Below are 18449 nucleotides of genomic sequence, written 5' to 3' on the forward strand. Positions count from 1 at the left end.
CTTCTTTTTTGGTTTTTTTTCGAGATAGGGTTTCTCTGTAGCTTTGGAGCCTCTTCTGGAACTAGCTCTTGTAGACCAGGTTGGCCCTCGAACTCACAAAGATCTACCTGTCTCTGCCTTCGAGTGCTGGGATTAAAGGCCTGCGCCACCACGGCCCGGCTACAATTATTCTTTAAAAAGTTTTATAATTACTGAAAGAATTGTAGCTTTTTAAACAGAGAGCAGGGAGATCTTTTTCTGATAGAGTTTTGCCTCTGTAAAAAAAGACACAGCACGAAATGGCAAATAACTAATCTTTATTGAACACTACATTAGGCAGTCTTATGAAACGTTTTTAAATTCATCTCAAATCACTGTTAGGCATTCTTTTCATAAATTGGGGCAGAAATTGTCCAAATATTGAGCTAATGGGCTTAAACTCGAACACTTAAGCACACAATCTTATAGTAAGGGCTAGTACCCTGCCACCAACGCGTGGCTCAAAGGTCAGTGGGGGTGAGATCTACCTGAGGGACGCAAATCAATGGGGGTGAAAGGTTAACAGGAAGTGGCTACGAGACTAGAGGTCCTTAATAGTTCACAGCATGACAGAGGGAGCGTTACTAAAATAGTCTGACCTAGTCTTCTGAACACCCTCTCAGCTGGTAAAGCCATAAAGATTCTGGAATATCTGGAAGAAAAAAACCCGTAAATTTCAGAGTTGCCTCTCAGTGGCCATAACGGGAAAGAACAAAAGCGCATGCGCAGCATCCGGGCTCCCGGAAGCGTACCTAGGGCCGACGTGGCAGAAGGAGTGGCTCCCGGTCCTACAGCATGGGGCGGAACTTCCGGGGACGGCACGACAGCCCCCCCCCTCGGAACCGGAAGTCGAGCCTGGGAGCCTTGACGTTAGGAACGAAGTCGAACCTGGATCTGGAGCCGGGTGAGGAGTGGCATCGCGAGGTTGCGCTGTGGGGAGGAATGCTGAGGAGAGGCCAGGGTATTTCTGGCCTGATTGTGGTCCGGTTTTAGAGGAAAGGGAGGAGCCTGGGGGCGGGGCCTGGGAAGAGACCCTCACCTCCCTCATCCGTGAACGGCGGTCGCTCCCAGACCCCTCCCTTCATCTCCTGGCCCAGGTTCCGGCTCTACCTCGCCTTCCAAGCATGTTGAAGGGCATTAGAAGCTTGGTCTTTACTGCTTAATGAACCGGCCCTCATCGTGGCCCTACAGGCTGGTTTGGCTTCCTGATCTCAATCTCTGGAGCTCCCAAACCTCCGCATCTCGGGTACTTTCAGAGTTCTAGGAAGCTTGCCCCGCCCCTTTGGGTTGTCACCCTCGACTGTCTACCTAGAATGGAGTCAAGATTGGAGTTTGACTCCAAGCTTATTCCGTCCTCTCTCCTGACTTCAGGAAGTTAAGGGGAGAGGGACGTCTCCCAAGCTTAGTGTTGATGGCATGTGCAAGGTTTAGGGTTTAGAAGGACAGTTCCTAAAATGGCTTTGAGGTTCCAGAGTTTTCAGTTCGGCAGTAGTTCATCTTTTGGGCTTTGCTAGCAAAGAGAGAGAGAGGCCCATTGTTCTACTGCAACACTTGAGAGGTCTCACTCTTCCTGGGCCCCTTCTGCCTGTAGAATAATTAGTATGATAAGGATGTTTAAAACTGCTGCCGCCTTATTGGGATGGCTCTTGAAAGGACCTCCAACTCTGTTGCTGATCAAGATTGTAATAGTTTTGATAGCGACTTATCAAACAAACATTAGAACAGAAACCGGATTACAGACATGCTTTTGAATTTAGAATACCCATAGCTCTCTGCTTGAGGGATGAAATGAATGATCTTTGTAATGGAATACTGCTTGCTAAGTATTTAGGTGTTTTTTGTTTGTTTTGTTTTTTTTCCAAGACAGGGTTTCTCTGTGTACCTCTGACTGTCCTGGAACTTTCTCTGTAGACCAGGCTGGCTTTGAACTCACAGAGCTCTGCCTGCCTCTGCCTCCTGAGTGCTGGGATTAAAATTGTGCACCACCACCGGCTACTTTTTTTTTAATCTTAATGCTTCCTTTGCAAGGTTAATACACTATTTTCATGGAAAGGCTGGGGTCAGAGTAACATTTGGATTATTACAGGTCAGACAAAGAATACCATTTCTCCCAAACAATAACTTTACAGTTTGTTTTTTGTAGGGGAAGAATTTTAATCAATTTTTTTTTGCCTTCGTGCTAAAAAAAAAAAAAAAAACAACCCCAGCATATTTGAAGTTACTCAAGTGTTTATGGGGTGAATGGAAAGTGGAAACATTTTTACTTGTAACATCATGGTAGTTATCAGCCAGTGGACTCTGTGAGGAGACACTGAAAATATACCACTGGCGAATGTCTGATGTTCAGTTCTACTAGGTCTGTCTGAAGTTGGAATTGATACCTCTTTGGAGTGACACAGCATGGGGAAAGTGGCTGGGTACTGACTTGCAGGAGTTACAGTTCAACTGATCACTGCCTCTTCCTTTCTTCTCTGAATAGTTGCTCTCTCCTTAGAAAGTGTTTTGACTGGTTTCATTCTTTTCCTTCCCCCATAGGTAAGATCAAATTGGGGATGCACTCATAATGAATGTCAACCAATCAGCTCCACCTGTTCCACCATTTGGGCAGAACCAGCCCATCTACCCAGGGTATCATCAGTCCGGTTATGGTGGGCAACCAGGACCTGCAGCACCTGCCTATGGAGCCTACAATGGCCCACTGCCAGGCTATCAGCAGACACCTCCCCAAGGTATGTTCCCAGGTTCCTTTTGAGCCAAGGAAGGGAATAAGCAGTATTCGGGTTAGATTGTATTCCTCTGACAAAGCTACTTAAGGACTGTGATTGAAGAACATGAATCTGGCCCTCTGAAAACGAGGGCCCATGAGTTGTCCGTCTCACTGTGTTTTTATATGTGTGACTCTTTCCACCTGAAGACATCTAATGGGAATGAGTCTTCCAGATTTCATCACAGCTCACTTCTGTGGATGTTACCCTAGACAGCCTCACCTGGCTGCATTATTAAGAGCTCGATGGAAGGGTTGTAGTCATAGCTCTTCTGTTGCCTGTTGACTTAAGCTGTTCCTGAAATCATTTTTCCTCGTATGTGCTGAGAATGCTTCTCATTTGACTTCTGGTTCTGACTATGAAATGACTCTGGGACACATTTATCTGAAAATGAATTTGGGGAGAAAAGTGTATTTGTATGCATGACTTTTAGTACTCCTGGGTCTTTTACTGACATTCATTTTCTTTTGCTTGGGTTTCCTTTTCTTGAATATTTTATATTATCAGTGAAATAAGGAACCTTGGTGTTGCATTAGATTCTATGCTCCCAGCCCTCAGTGTTTTGTTTTATGTTACTTTTTCAAAAAGAGTATGTGGTTCTCTGTTACCGGGCAGACCTTGTAAAGTTATTAATAAGAGACTTTTCAGTTAGGCTGGTTGAAGATTTAGAGTAATGCCAAACACTATGTTGTTTAAGAGAGTAGATTCCACAGACACAGGCCTATAATCCTGTGAGGGAGGCTGCAGCAGGAGGATTGTGTGTTCAAGACCTACCTGGGCTGTAGAGTAAGTCCAAGTCTATCTTAGGTAACAGATGAGATTCTGTCTAAAAATAAAAAGTAAAAAAGAAGATATAAATCATTAACAAAATGCTTGCCTAACATGTATGAGATCCTAAGTTCAATCCCCAGAACTACCAAAAAAAAAAAAAAAACAAACCATAAAATAAATAAAAGTAGCTCAGCAGGTAAAGGTGCTTATCACTAAACTTAATGACCTACGTTCAATCTCTGAGACCCACACGGTGGAAGGAGAAAAAGAAGTTGTCTTCTAATCTCCACACACAATAAATACATAAATATAATTTTATGGGGTTAGAGAGATGGCTTAGTGGTTAAGAGCACTTTCTGTTCTTGTAGAGGACCTGAGTTCAATTCCCAGGATCCACATGGCAGTTCAAAGCCATCCATAATCCCAGTTTCAAGGGATCTAATGCCCTCTTCTGACCTTTGTAGGCACCACTCATGCATCTGAGCAAAACATCTTTTTTTCCCCCCTGAAACCAGGTTTCTCAGTGGCTATGGAATCAGTCCTGGAACTTGCTCTGTAGACCAGACTGGCCTTGAACTCACAATGATCTGCCAGTCTCTGTCTCCTAGGTGCTGGGATTAAAGGCATGTGCCACCCCCCGCCCAGCTATGAGCAAAACACTTAAACACATAAAATATATAAATCTAATACATAAATACACACATATATTTTGTTGTTATTGTTTTTCAAGATGCGGGTTCTCTGTTCATCCTTGCCTGTCCTGGAACTTGCTCTGTAGACCAGGCTGGCCCAGACCTCAGAGATTTGCCTGCCTCTGCCTTCTGAGTGCTGGGATGAAAGGCCTAGGCCACCATACCTGTCTCAGAAGTAGATTTAATAGAGTGGACGAGTACCAGTCAGGCAAGGCATGGATAGGTTTTGAAAATGAATGAAATATTACTATTTTAGTCACACTGTAGAAAAACAGTAAAGTGGTAAATTAGATCTTGGTTTCTTTAGAAGTGCCTTGTTCTGGGTTGGGACTTTGATTGGACAGAGTCCACTTCTGCTCTTTTAGGTTTGACTTATCAGAATGGAGTTGTCCTTGTCTTCTGAGAGAGGTTTGTCATTGAAGGGAAATCTCTCTGGTTCTGTTATGGTTAGTGACCAAGTTCAGCTTCTGAATCTGATCTTTCCTGAGGGTCAGCAACATTTCAACACTGATTTCCCAAGTAGCTCATCACTTGTATTGTATGCTGGCAGTATGGCTAAGGTTAGTGAGAGTAGTTTGGAGGAGAGATCTGATCCCAGGAAAGGACAGAGCCCAGCTTTCGTGAGAATGTAGGTAACAACATTGACATTAGGATAGGCCATCTGTACTGACAGAACTCTTGCAAAAGAAAGGTCTCTGATTGGGAGAACGCTACTGAACATGAAAGTGAGTGAAAGAGCGTGATAGGATGTATAAAATATACCGAGAAGAGGGGGTCAGAACAGCCGCTCAGAGGAGTTGCCTTTCTTGTGGTTGGTATAGCTCAGTGGAGCAACACAACCAGCATGCATGAAGCCCTTGACTCAGTACCTAGCACTGTAAAACAAAACAACCAAACAAACAGTTCCCCTCTTGACTCCTAAATGCCAGGATTATAGGTGTGCACCACCATGTTCTTTATGTTAGATTTATTTTTTTTCTTTCCTGGTAAGAGTGTTTTGCTTGTATGGATGTATTGAGAAGTCAGAAGAAGAAAACAGATCCTCTGGAATTGGAGTTAAAATTGGTTGTGAGCCACCATATGGTTGCTAGTATTGGATCTTTGGTCCTTTGCAATTACCCAGGTCTTAAACGGCTAAAGCATCTTTCCAGTCCCCATCAGGCAGGTTTTTATGTGGAACTGGGGGTGGAATCCAACCAAGGCTTTATACTAGGCAAGCAACTGATCAGATCTCCAGCCCCTTAGTCTTAGTTTCTTTCTTCTTTTTCCCTCCCTCCCTCCCTCCCTATTTATTTATTTTTTCTGAGACAGGATTTCTATGTAGCCCTGGCTGTCCTAGAACTCAGTCTGTTGACTAGGCTGGCCTTGAATCTCAGAGATTGATCTGCCTCTGCCTTGGAAGTGTTCTAATTAAAGGCACGTGCCACATCCCTAGTTTCTTATAGAATAATTCATTATATTCTTGTTCATCATCTTCTGTACCACCTTTCTCATGTATCCTCCAAGTTTCTAAGTTGTGGAGTGAGATGTTTTCCAGAGAAGGGTTGAAGGCTGTCTTAGACAGAGAGAGAGTGTTGATCAGAGGGAGGTCCTCCATTGTGTTTTCCAGAGAAGGGTTGAAGGCTGTCTTAGACGGAGAGAGAGTGTTGATCAGAGGGAGGTCCTCCATTGTGTTTTCCAGAGAAGGGTTGAAGGCTGTCTTAGACGGAGAGAGAGTGTTGATCAGAGGGAGGTCCGCCATTGTGTTGCTCTGCATAGCTTACCCAACATGTTGAAGAAAGTAGCCTGTTTGTTGGGCGTCCACATGCCAAACACTGCTATAGTGAGAGTTGTTCTTCAGCTGGAGTGATTGATTCTTGCTTTGCATTCCTGCCTCAAGGTAGAGAAGAAAATTATTTCCTAACCATTTAGTGTTTATCCTTCACCCTCAGGTGTGCCAAGAGCTCCACCTTCCTCAGGGGCATCTCCAGCCTCAACAGCACCAGCCCCCTGTGGTCAGACTACATATGGCCAGTTTGGTCAAGGTGATATGCAGAATGGGCCAAGCTCCACTGCTCAGATGCAAAGGTATGTACTGGGTGAGCCTAAAATCAGTGTGATAAAAGTGGATTAGGGATGTATGGGGATCTATTCTTTTTTCATTTTTAGATTCTTTTTTCTCTTCCTTCTATCTTGTTTGTCTTCTTTTAATTATTTTATGTTATATTTATTTGTTTTGTATGTATGAATGATGTGTGTGGACATGCATGCCATGAGGTGCATATGGTACGTCAGGACAACTTGTAAGAATTGTTCTCTCCTTCCAGAACGTGGGTTCTGGGGTTCAAACTCAAGTCTTTAGGCTTGACAACAAAGATCTTAACCCACTGAGCCATGTTGCCAGCCCTTGCCTTCTTTTTTTTCAGGTTACAGGTACTACTAATGTCCAGCCCTATTATGGACCCCTGTTAGTACCTGGGTTTGTTTCCATATTATCTTTCTGTAAACCTGAATGTTTTTCCCCTTTACCAGACATACATTTTCACAGTGGTTCTAGGCCCCACTAGCCTATGCTAGGGGAGAAATAGGAAGAGGGACCTCAGATTGTCTGTGTAACCTTTTTCAAGAGACCAGGCACTTAGTAGGACTAATTGGTTAAATTTGTACATGCAAGTTCTGAAATGAAAAGACTCAGAAGGCAAGCTACATAAATAATGAGAACCTGAGAAACCTCTCTTTGCACAGAACCTGTTACAGGAGGTGTTGCTGGATACTGTTTGTATCCCAGCTACTCCACCCTGAAATAATCACACAGAAACTCTATTATTTGCAATACTGTTTGGCCAATAGCATAAGCATATTTTTACATCTAGCTAACTTTTACATCTAGCTAGCTTTTACATCTTAAATTAATCTTTTACTATTATTTTATATTTTACCACGAGGCTTGTGGCCTACAGGCAAGGTTCCAACTGGCAGTTTGCGTCTTTCTCCTCTGGTGGCTACATGACATCTCACTGACTCTGTGTCTTCCTTCTCCCAGTATTCAGTTTAGTTTTCCCTCCTAGCTCCAATAAAAGCAACACATATACAGAAGGACTTCCCACACGAAGGAGGGAAGTTATGCCTGTCAGAACCTTGTCTGGGTTCTGCTAATAGTTTTTGTTGTTGTTGTTGTTGTTGTTGTTTTTGTTTTTGTTTTTTTCAAGATAGGGTTTCTCAGTAGCTTTGGAGCCTGTCCTGGAACTAGCTGTTGTGGACCAGGCTGGCCTCGAACTCACAGAGATCCGCCTGCCTCTGCCTCAAGAGTGCTGGGATTAAAGGCGTGCGCCACCACCGCCGGGCCCTGTGGGTTCTGCTAATAGTTTAAAAAATGCAACTGGATAGTGGATGTGAAAATGGAAAAGTAATTTCTGGAACCTACCAAATGTATTATAGTCATTCATTAGCACTGAACATAAGTCTAGAAAGGCAAACGTGGGACACAATAGATGGTGATAGACAGACAAATATTCCTAAAGATGCAAGATGTGCGGCTGTGGGTAACTCGTGAGGAGCTCAGAGCTATGTTAGACAGTCTGGTCAGGTCAGCCTCAGGGAAATATTTGAGACCTTAGTGAAATGAAGATGTAAGCCGTGAAGACCCAAGGGAAGAACGTTTTTCAGTAGAGGGTAGGACAAATGCAAAGGCTCTGAAGGGGAAAGTCATCTGGTAGACATGAGGAAGAACAAGAGGTCAGTGTAGAGTTGGAGTGTAGTCAGTAGTAGCACCCTTAGAAAGATTCCATAGTGAGGTAAGAGATAGGCCTACAGAGAGTGTTTGGGGGGGCTGGAGAGATGACTCAGCAGTTAATAGCTCTTGCTGCTCTTGCACGGGACCTGAGTTCAGTTTCTAGCACCCACACGGAGTCTCACAACCATCGATAACTACAGTTCCAGGGGATTCAAGCTCTCTTTGGGTATCAGGCACATATCTGGCACCCATACATGTAGGCAGATTTTTATCTCCCTCCTGCCAGCTCCCAAATAACCACACAGAAACTTCTTATTAATTATGAAAGCTTAGCTGATAGCTTAGGCTTGTTTCTAACTAGCTGTTATAACTTAAAGTAACCCATGTCTATGAATTTACATGCTGTCAAGAGGCTCATGACTTGTTACCTCATCTTCTATATGTCATGCTTTTTCCATGTCTACCTGGCAACTCTGTCTTCTTCCTAGAATTCTATTTCTGCCCTGAAGTCCTGCTATATCTCCTGCCAAGCTGTTGGCCATTCAGCTTTTTATAGCACCAATCAAAGCAATACATTTTCACACAGTGTACAGATATCCCACAACACGTACATATATGCAAAAAAACAAAACAAAAAAGCCCAAACCACTCATACATATAAAGTGAAATTCAAAATTTAAAGAGAGGCCAGTATCTGAATCTGAGGCACATACAAAACCCTAGCCCTTGGGAGACAGATTCTGGTAGATCTCTGTGATTTACAGCCCAGCCTCGTCTACAAAGCAAGTTTTATGTTGGCCAAATCTATATAGTATATGGGGTGGGGTAGGGGGCGAGAGGGAAAGAGTGTTTCATGAAAGTAAGAGATTAATCAGCTTTGTTCATCGTTATAGGAAGGAGGGCAGAGAATTGACCATTGGGTTTGGCAAGGTCATTATCATTAATAAATGATAAAGGCAGTCTCATGAAGAGATAAAGAAAACGGCCTACTCTCTCTGGCTCAGAGACCTTTTCTTTTCTTTTTTTCTTTTCTTTTCTTTTCTTTTCTTTTCTTTTCTTTTCTTTTCTTTTCTTTTCTTTCGAGACAGGGTTTCTTTGTGTAACAGACCTGGCTGTCCTGGAACTCCACTCTTTGTAGAGTAGACTGGCCTCGAACTCACAGAGATCTGACTTCCTCTGCTTCCCAATTGCTGGGATTAAATTCATGTGCCACCATCACTTTGCTTAATGGCCTAACATTTAATGAGGAATGGGAATATCATAAATAAATTTCACAAAAATTTGAAAAAAAATACAAAATTCAGAGAGTATATATATCATGATTCTGTTTATATAAGACTGAAAACTAACTGGAAGGTAATTGAGAATTAGGAGTATTTACCCTTGGAGAAAGGAAGGGAATCATGAAGGGTATATGTGTGGGCCTTTTGGATGCAGTGTGCTGTACTTTCCGATTTGCTTTATGTCATTGGCTGTATTAGAATTGTTTAAGTATACATATCTATGTTAAGTCTTGGAAGTTGGGAATCAGGTTTAGAGTTTGGTTGTAGCTTGTTCTGTCACGCTTTCAGTGTTTTTGTTTTCTTTCTGCTCTGTCTCATTCTGCTATAGGGTTAGATTAAATAGAAAACTATAGATGCTATATGTAGGTATGGTGGTACACTTCGACAGAATAACACTGTCTCATAACATTATCTCATAACATTAATCTACACTGCTAGAGTAATATAATTAGTCTGACAAGATTTATTGAGCATCTGCTGTATGGTTAATAGTATGTTCAATATTATGGACCACAAGTAATGCAAAGCCCAACAAAGAGCTTGAGGAATATTAGCAGAAATATTAGTTGAAAGCAGCATTAGGGATGGGGGTATAGTTCACCATTACAGTACTTGCTTGCCTAGTATATATGAGTCACTGGGTTCAAGTCCCCCCACAACATGCACATAAAAGAGATACCAGTTGAAGGTAAAGTGACTGAATGACAGGTAACTAAAGAACAGATGGAGCTGATCAAACATAAAGTACTAGTTGTTTAGTAGAGCCAAAATAAGGCAGGGAGGGGCTGGGAAGGAGGTTCAGTGGGTAGTGCCTGACAACCTCAGTTTCACCCCTGTAACCAATTCCAGATGCATGGTGCACATCTGTAATCCCAGCACTCTCACAGTGACATGGGATGTGGAGAGGAGAATAGGCAGAAGCCTGAGGGCCAGCTAGCCTGGAGTATACTGTGCAGCAGAAGGTCTCTTGACTCTGCTTCAACCTGGTAGACGTTGAGAATTGACATCTGAAAGTTGTCTTCTGAACTCCACACATTTACTACTCGCTCACCCTGGGTATGCATGCACTCACAGGAAAAAAAAATTGAGCTGGGTAGCGATGGTGCATGCCTTTAATTCCTGCACTTGGGAGGCAGAGGTAGGCAGATCTCTATGAGTTCGAGACCAGCCTGGTCTACAAAGCAAGTTCCAGGACAGGCTCCAAAGCTACACAGAGAAACCCTGTCTCAAAAAACCAAAGAAGGTGTCTGGAGAGATGGCTTAGAGGTTAAGAGTACTGACTGTTCTTCCAGAGGTCCTGAGTTCAGTTCCCAGTAACCACATGGTGGCTTATAGCCATCTTTAAGGATATCTGGTGCCCTCTTTTGGCCTGCAGGCAGAACACTGCACACATAATAAATAAATAAGTAAACAAACAAACAAACTAGGGGAGGGGCTAGAGAGATGGCTCAGTGGTTAAGACACTGCCTGCTCAATTCCCAGCAACCGCATGGTGGCTCACAACCATCTGTAATAGATCTGGTGCCCTCTTCTGGCCCGCAGGCACATATGCAGACAGAATACTGAGAATACTGTATACATAATAAATCTTTAAAAAAAATAAATAAACTAGGGGAAAACAAACAGCTACCTACACTTGGTATCCAGTGATACTGGCATGATTAGTATTTATATTTGAATGTGTTGTCATTGTGTGAGTATCTAACAGTTATTCAAGTGACAAGGTGTTGTTCCTTGGTGCGTCATTTCTCTAGTTCTTCCTTGGAACAGCGAGCGTCATCCTCCCAGTTAGTGTCTAATGCTAGTTTCAGCTGACCTGCTTCCTACTCTCGCTGACTGTTCTCACACCGTTCCAAGATGAAGTCATAGATACTTTAGCTGAATGGGCAGTTAATTGAGTCGTCTCGGCGTTTCTGGAGTAGGTCTGCTCAGGTCTGCTTATGTGTGCCGTGCCTTTCCTTTTGCCTTCTTCAGGTTAGACTGCAAGGCTTAAGCAGTTTGTCCACACAGGACTGAGGCTAAGGAGGTGATAACATCTGTGTCAACTAAATAGTGTTGACCCCAGGGTGCTTGGTATGTGTGGAGTAGACCTAGAGGAGAGTAAGCCTTGCCACAAATCTTATTTGTATAGACAATCAAGAATGTCATTTGAGCCAGGTGGTGGTGGCGCACGCCTTTAATCCCAGCACTAGGGAGGCAGAGGCAGGTGGATCTCTGTGCATTCCAGGTCTGCCTGGTCTACAGAGCTAGTTCCAGGACAGGCTCCATAGCTACTAAGAAACCCTGTCTTGAAAAACAAAACAAAACAAAAAAGTCAGTTGGCCACAACTATGCAAGTATGAAGCCATCAGAGATCTCAGGATGAACATAAAATGCCAGAATACAATGTAGCTTCCTGTGTGAAGATCTGCCAGCTTCAACAGACATTTCACCCTGTAGTCATCCCTGCTTCGTTCTCTTTACAGGGTCCCAGGGTCTCAGCAGTTTGGGTCCCCGTTGGCCCCTCAGGTCAACCAGCCAGCTGTGCTTCAGCCCTATGGCCCTCCCCCCACAAGTACACAGGTGACTGCACAGCTTGCTGGAATGCAGATCAGTGGTGCTGTGTCTCAAGCCCCTCCCTCTTCTGGGTTAGGCTATGGTAAGTAGTGGTGGGATCAGGATGCTATTTTCATAAGTTTTGGTTCTGGGCATTTTTATTTTATTATTTTATTTTATTTCGTTTTCTGTGAAGCTTTGTAGTCTGTCCTGGCATTCTCTCTGTAAACCAGTCTGGCCTTGAGCTCACATAGATCCATCTGCCTCTTCCTCCCAAGTGCTGGGATTAAAGGCGTATGCTACCATGGCCCTCCTCTGGGCATATTTTTTATTTCCTGTGTTTTTGAGTTCTAGAACTAAGGACAGTTATATTTGTTCCTTTTTGTTGGTAGGAGAAATAATTTATCAAATGAGGCAGAATGACTGGGCCTCCACCTCTGCGTCTTGTGTTTCTCAGGTTCACCAACATCATTGGCCTCAGCCTCAGGAAGTTTCCCTAATTCTGGTCCATATGGCTCCTATCCTCAGAGCCAGGCTCCTCCCGTTAGCCAGACTCAAGGTCATCCTGGAGTCCAGCCTCCCCTGCGATCTGCCCCACCACTGGCTTCCAGCTTCACACCCCCAGCTTCAGGTGGTCCCCGGATGCCTTCCATGACTGGTCCACTCCCACCTGGACAGGGCTTTGGGAGTCTCCCAGTGAGCCAGCCCAACCATGTGTCCTTGCCTCCTGCCCTTGCTGTGCCCCCAGGCACCCAGATGACTGGACCCTCAGTACCACCACCACCTATGCACTCCCCTCAGCAGCCAGGGTATCAGCTGCAGCAAAATGGTAAGTTTTCCCAGCATCTGGCTAGAAACCAAAAGCTTCAGCTATTCAGGGCTTTTTGTTTGTTTTTCTTGGTACTATTTGCTAAGTAGTTAACTAGATAGACAGCTTCGGGGTTCTATTACTAGGATGTGAGGGTTGTAAGACATTTTTCTTATCTCTTAGTTCATTCAGATAGTGTTGTCTTTCTTTGAGTGGCTTTCTTAGACACTCCGTAAACTGTTTCAAAGAGTTCTATTATTTTCCTGAGTCCTTGAGCAGAGACAGGGAAGGGATTTTGAATTCATCAACCTTGTGCCCTTGTCTCTCAGGTTCCTTTGGACCAGCTCGAGGCCCTCAGCCTAATTATGAGAGCCCATACCCTGTAACGCCTACCTTTGGCAGTCAGCCTGGGCCTCCTCAGCCACTGCCTCCTAAGCGCCTGGACCCTGATGCCATCCCCAGCCCTGTAAGTAGGTGCTTATGTGATCTTGGGGAAACATATGTCTGCCAGATAAGCAGGCTGACCTAGATGAGATGTTTGCTTGGCATTCTCTAATAACATTCCCTTTTCGACTTTCATCTTGAAGACTTAGAACTCAGATGTGATGTCTAAACTTTTGAAATGGAATGTCAAGTCCCCGATGTCTTTTAGGGCATTTTTAATCCACAGCTGTACAGAGAAGAAAGGGGAACCAAGAGTGATCAGTCATGTTGGTAGAGCTCTGGGTTGAGGCCTATGTTCTGTTGCTCTTGGACATAATAATAACATGGTCATCTTTGCCATTCTGTGTGTGTAGTAGTGGCCAGGTCTTACTCCCTTAGATCTAGTAGGGCATCATTCTTCTTGATAGCTAAAGCAGGTTGGAGCTCTCTGCTGTTAGGTAGTCAGAGCAGGAAAGCCTCGCTGGTTCCTCTCTGCTCCTATATAGGTAGTGATGTAGAATGATGCTCTGGTTACTATTGACTGGCAGGTCACTGCTGTGTGGAGGGGGACCAGTCATAGTGTATGAAGGCAGTGTACATGTAAAGTCCGTTGAGGAAGTTGCTTCTCCTCCAGAGCCACTGGAATCCTCAGCCCTTCCTTTTCAGACGTGGGTAGAGAGAGTAGTTCTTCCACTTAGGGCCCGCTCTCTATCCTGTCTGTAACATCGATGTCAGTTACCTCCTCATACTTAGCCATTGTCATATTCCATTCCGTTCTCTTCCCTCTTCCTTTGGGGAACTACCACTGTTAGGAAGCCTAGAGGACTGACAGCTCAGCTGCTCCTTCTCTCTTCCATGCTGGAAAGGAGAGTCTAGCTGGACAGCCAAGGCATCTTCCAGTGGGAGAGTTCTTAGTTGTAGGTTTGGCCTGCCAGGGAACTTCCTGCAGGGCCTCCTTAAAGAGTTCTGCTTGCCTCCTGCTTGCTCCCCCCGACCTTGTCTTGCTCCATGGTAGTCTGAGTCACTGAGGTCTTCCTGTTAGGCCTAGTGTTAGACCAGAGAGACATGGAATTCCAGATCTACTGGGTCCCTGACTTCCGCAGTCCGAGCTGGGCTCCAGCTCTTCATGTCTGATACACCAGGGTTAGAGAAGTAATATCTGCCTCTTGTTCTTTTGTCTCCCTCCCTGTATACCCCTGCTGCCTTTATTATTAAAACACTAAAAGCAACTTAATGAGCTGCCTCCTCAGCAGAAAACCAGGCACAGAATAGACCCTGATGCCATTCCTAGTCCAGTAAGTTCAGGGGTGGGGGTGTGTGCTTGTCCTCCTGTGTTAGTGCCACTCATGCATGCTTGTGAGTCACCTCATCCACCACGTCCATCCCTCCCATTCTCTTCCCTGACCTTCTAGATCCCTTCCTGAAGGATATGCATGCCCACATCCCATGTATGGAAGAGAAAACAAGCTGTTATAGCAGTGCCTTGAGTATGGGGTGATGGATGGGCAGGTTCTGAGGGTGGGCTGGTGGCATGGTAAGCTTTGGTTTTAGTCCTGCTGGCTCCTCCAGAAGCTTGTGTGTGGCATGTGGTGGAACCAGACAGAGTCAAGCAGCAGATCCTTCCAGTTTGATGTGAGAAGAAATGTTCTGGTGGGTGGCTATGAATGTACAGGTTCATGGCATTTCTCACAAGAGCAGAAGAGATTGCTTGTTTTTGGAGAGTGTGGGCCACCTTCTCATCTGGAGAGTCTTAGACTCTGGTGTATCTCTAAGTGTCAGCTCTTTCTGCTGCGGGACACAATCTTATTTGCCCTTTACTTTTTCTGGTTTTATCAAACTCATCTTGAAGTAACTGACCAAAGGTCACCAGCCTGAACAAGGGTCTGATTACCAGCTTTGCATATCCTTTTTGTGTTTGTTTTCCTTAATGTCTTGTACAAGTAGAGGTTTGAGGATCGGGCCATAAGGATTGGACATTTATCCTCTATGGACCTACTGATGCTCACCTGAAAGGAAGGCAGCATTTGCCTCCTTTCCTTACCTGATCATTTCTGCCTGTTTAATTCTCTCCTCCCTGTGTTCCTTGTTAATTTCATTGAGTTAGAGCCATTCCAGGTAGATTCATTTCTACATGGGTTTCTGTCATCTGTTCTCCTTGCTCTGATTCAATCAGTGTGCCTTCTAGAGAGGAAGGGAGGGAAAAGTTTGATGGAGATGGAGAATGGAATCCAGTCATGTCTTATGGTTTGGGATCAGAAGTGGGAGGGATAAAAGGGTACTCACCAATGACTGGAGGTCAGGGGTGTTTTATCAGAAAGTCCATTCTCACCAAGGCCCATCCTGCATCTTCTGCTAGCTGCTGCGAAGTGGAAGGTCAGCATTGTAGCATTTATGTGGACCCCAAAAGGAAAGCATGCCTGGTGCATGAGGTGGTTTTTGGCAAGTTCTTTGTTCTTGTGCTACAGTCTGGCCTGCCGTTGTCCTGGTACTGCTTTTTCTTTTACCATCTCACTCATCTCGCTTTTTCCTACAGATTCAGGTTATTGAGGATGACAGAAACAGCCGGGGTTCAGAGCCATTTGTTACTGGTGTAAGGGGACAGGTGCCACCTCTAGTCACCACCAACTTCCTGGTGAAAGACCAAGGTAAGCTGAACTTTAATGTCTGTTTCCCTATGGCAGCCAATGCTCTAAGGCTATCAGCCATGGATCATGCTTTTATTGATCTTTAACCAGAGACCAGCTCCCCCCACCAATTCCCCTCCGCTCCCCGCAGTCTTTCAGGGGGCTAAAAGCTACTGCCAGCTCCTAACATCTGTGGAGGTGGAGTGACTCACCAGTGGAGAGCTGCTATCTAGAAGGCTTCTGGGAAATGACTCAAATCTTGTACTTTCTTCAGGGAATGCAAGTCCCCGGTACATTCGATGCACATCTTACAATATCCCTTGCACATCTGACATGGCTAAGCAGGCTCAGGTGCCTCTGGCAGCTGTCATCAAGCCACTGGCAAGGCTGCCTCTAGAGGAGGTAAGTCTCGGAAGGGGCTAGAATACAATGAAAGAAATGGAGGGAATGATGTTTCTTTCTAGATGGTATTCTGATTGGCATGGAAGACATCTTGGTTGAACAGGAGGGATCGGTATCTCTGGTATCTTACTTTCTCAAGGCCCAAACTTGGTAGCAGTGGTAGGGATGAAAGCAAAAGCCAAATAAATTACTTTGTGAGACCAGGGTTCATAGAAGGAACAAATGAAAAGAGCCAGAGCCAGCTTGGTGTGGAGGCTCACACCTGTAATTGTAGCACTCAAGAAGCTGAAACAGGAGGTCGTGGAGTCATTGAGTTCTGCCCAGCCTTGGCTATACAGTAGACTCCATCTCAGAACAAACAAACAGAGAACTAGGCATGGTATTGAGGAAGCCACTGAGATTCCTGTCTATGGATTTTTTTGGGGGGTGGGGGATGGGCGGGGTTTGAGACAGGGTTTCTCTGTTTAGCTTTGGAGCCTGTCCTGGCACTTGCTCTGTAGAGCAGGCTGGTCTCGAACTCATACAGATCCGCCTGCCTCTGCCTCCTGAGTTCTGGGATTAAAGGTGTGCATCAATACCGCCTGGTCTGTCTTGGAATTTAAAACTAGTCAGGGCCATATAGTGAGACCCTGTTTTAAAACAAAATAGATAGGGACAGCCTAATTTCTAGAGGCAAGGCAGCTAGATGTAGGAACTTCTCATTGTGTGGTCAAATCTCTGGATGGTGATAAATGCATTATTATTATTTTTTTTGGGGGGGGGGACTTGAATTGGGTAGGGCTATTAGGAAGGCATATAAAGGAGAAGGTACTATTATATCCAATATTCCATTCCTCACCTGGCTTGGGCCCCCACCTGCCAATCCAGTACCTGAAAGCAGTGATTTTTTTCTTCTTCCTTAAGACAGGGCTTCTCTGCATACCTGGTTCTAGAACTCACCAGACTGGTCTCAAACTCAGAAACCTACTTGCCTTTGTCTCCCAAGTGCTGGGATTAAAGGTGTGTGCCACCATGCCTTGCAAAAGCATTTTTTTTTTAATTAGGTAGCTGTTTGTTTAGGTCTTGAGAAGTAACACTTGTCAGACTTGGTGGTGCATGCCTTTAATCCCAGCGCTGGAGTTTAGCCAGGGATCAGCACCCTTATCGTTGTCCTCGTTTCTTCTACTGTATTCCTTTTCCAGATAGAGTACGTGAGCCATGCTGCCTCTCCCTCCAGTCTGTCATATGTTACCATGTCTTCTCCATCTGAGCCCCTCCCTCTGTTCCGTAGGCTTCACCATATGTTGTGGACCATGGCGAATCTGGCCCTCTACGCTGTAATCGCTGCAAAGCATACATGTGCCCTCTCATGATGTTCATCGAGGGAGGGAGGCGCTTCCAGTGCTCGTTTTGCAGTTGTATCAATGATGGTATGCTGTGGAGGCTGAGCTTTGTGGGGAAGGCTTGCATCTTCATTGTTTCTTTCTAGTTAGACAGATGAGGGACTTTCCTCAGGAACTGGAAAAGTAGGGCACAGGTGAGGACTGGGGTATTGGAATGATGTGAAGGAGTTCAGCTAGGAGTTGGCATTCTAAGATTGAGGGTGAACCTTTGAATAATATACTATATTCTCCTTACAGTTCCCCCCCAGTATTTTCAACATCTGGATCATACTGGCAAACGTGTGGATGCTTATGACCGTCCTGAGCTGTCCCTGGGGTCCTATGAATTCTTGGCCACTGTAGATTACTGCAAGGTGAGGGAAGGTCGTGGGAGAGGAGCAGGGCACTAGTGAGGACTGTGAGACAGCCCACAAGAGCTGTCACCATTTCTCTTAACCTGTCAGGGTTCCCTCTGACGCTTACTGCATTGCCCACTAGTCTGCTGGCCTGCTTACTGTTTTCCTATGCCTTCAACATTTCCTTCCTCTACAGAACAATAAATTCCCCAGTCCTCCTGCCTTCATCTTTATGATTGACGTCTCCTACAACGCCATCAGGACTGGTCTTGTGCGGCTCCTCTGTGAGGAGCTCAAGTCACTCTTAGACTACCTGCCTAGGTGAGAGTGGAGGAAGTACTGCTTTCCTTTGGTTAATAGTGGGTGTCTGGGTTGACTGATCAAGTGGAACATTATGTCATGAAATTATGGGTGGTGAAGAAGGTGGCCAGTCTGGGTAACAGTGTCGCCTTCCACAGGGAGGGTGGAGCAGAAGAGTCAGCAATCCGAGTTGGCTTTGTCACCTACAATAAGGTGCTCCACTTCTACAATGTGAAGAGCTCCTTGGCTCAGCCCCAGATGATGGTTGTATCTGATGTGGCTGACATGTTCGTGCCACTGCTGGATGGCTTCCTGGTCAATGTCAATGAGTCCCGCGGAGTCATCACCAGGTGAGAGCCAGGTGGTGGAGATGAGTGAGTGGTCAGTGTTAGTGAGTCC

General features: G+C 45.0%; 1 protein-coding gene across 5 annotated transcripts in view; it reads left to right on the forward strand.

The window, feature by feature from the left end:
- The first annotated feature begins 836 nt into the window (after positions 1-836).
- Positions 837-18449, forward strand: part of Sec24c (SEC24 homolog C, COPII coat complex component) — a 23178-nt gene continuing 5565 nt past the window's right edge. The window contains exons 1-14 of one of the 5 annotated variants that reach the window (XM_005367633.2): positions 837-922; positions 2554-2747; positions 6178-6313; positions 11707-11879; positions 12234-12407; positions 12525-12605; positions 12914-13050; positions 14234-14302; positions 15541-15652; positions 15906-16033; positions 17304-17442; positions 17653-17768; positions 17947-18071; positions 18209-18400. In XM_005367633.2, coding sequence (XP_005367690.1) covers positions 2582-2747; positions 6178-6313; positions 11707-11879; positions 12234-12407; positions 12525-12605; positions 12914-13050; positions 14234-14302; positions 15541-15652; positions 15906-16033; positions 17304-17442; positions 17653-17768; positions 17947-18071; positions 18209-18400 — 1748 coding nt within the window. In that variant the 5' untranslated portion in view covers positions 837-922; positions 2554-2581. Of the gene's footprint in view, positions 923-965; positions 1265-2553; positions 2748-6177; positions 6314-11706; positions 11880-12233; positions 12606-12913; positions 13051-14233; positions 14303-15540; positions 15653-15905; positions 16034-17303; positions 17443-17652; positions 17769-17946; positions 18072-18208; positions 18401-18449 lie in introns of those variants that run through there. The other 4 variants (XM_013353983.2, XM_013353985.2, XM_013353984.2 and 1 more) reach the window with 4 other exon arrangements.

The sequence above is a fragment of the Microtus ochrogaster genome, unplaced genomic scaffold (assembly GCF_000317375.1).
Source record: "Microtus ochrogaster isolate Prairie Vole_2 unplaced genomic scaffold, MicOch1.0 UNK21, whole genome shotgun sequence".
NCBI classification, from domain to species: Eukaryota; Metazoa; Chordata; class Mammalia; order Rodentia; family Cricetidae; genus Microtus; species Microtus ochrogaster.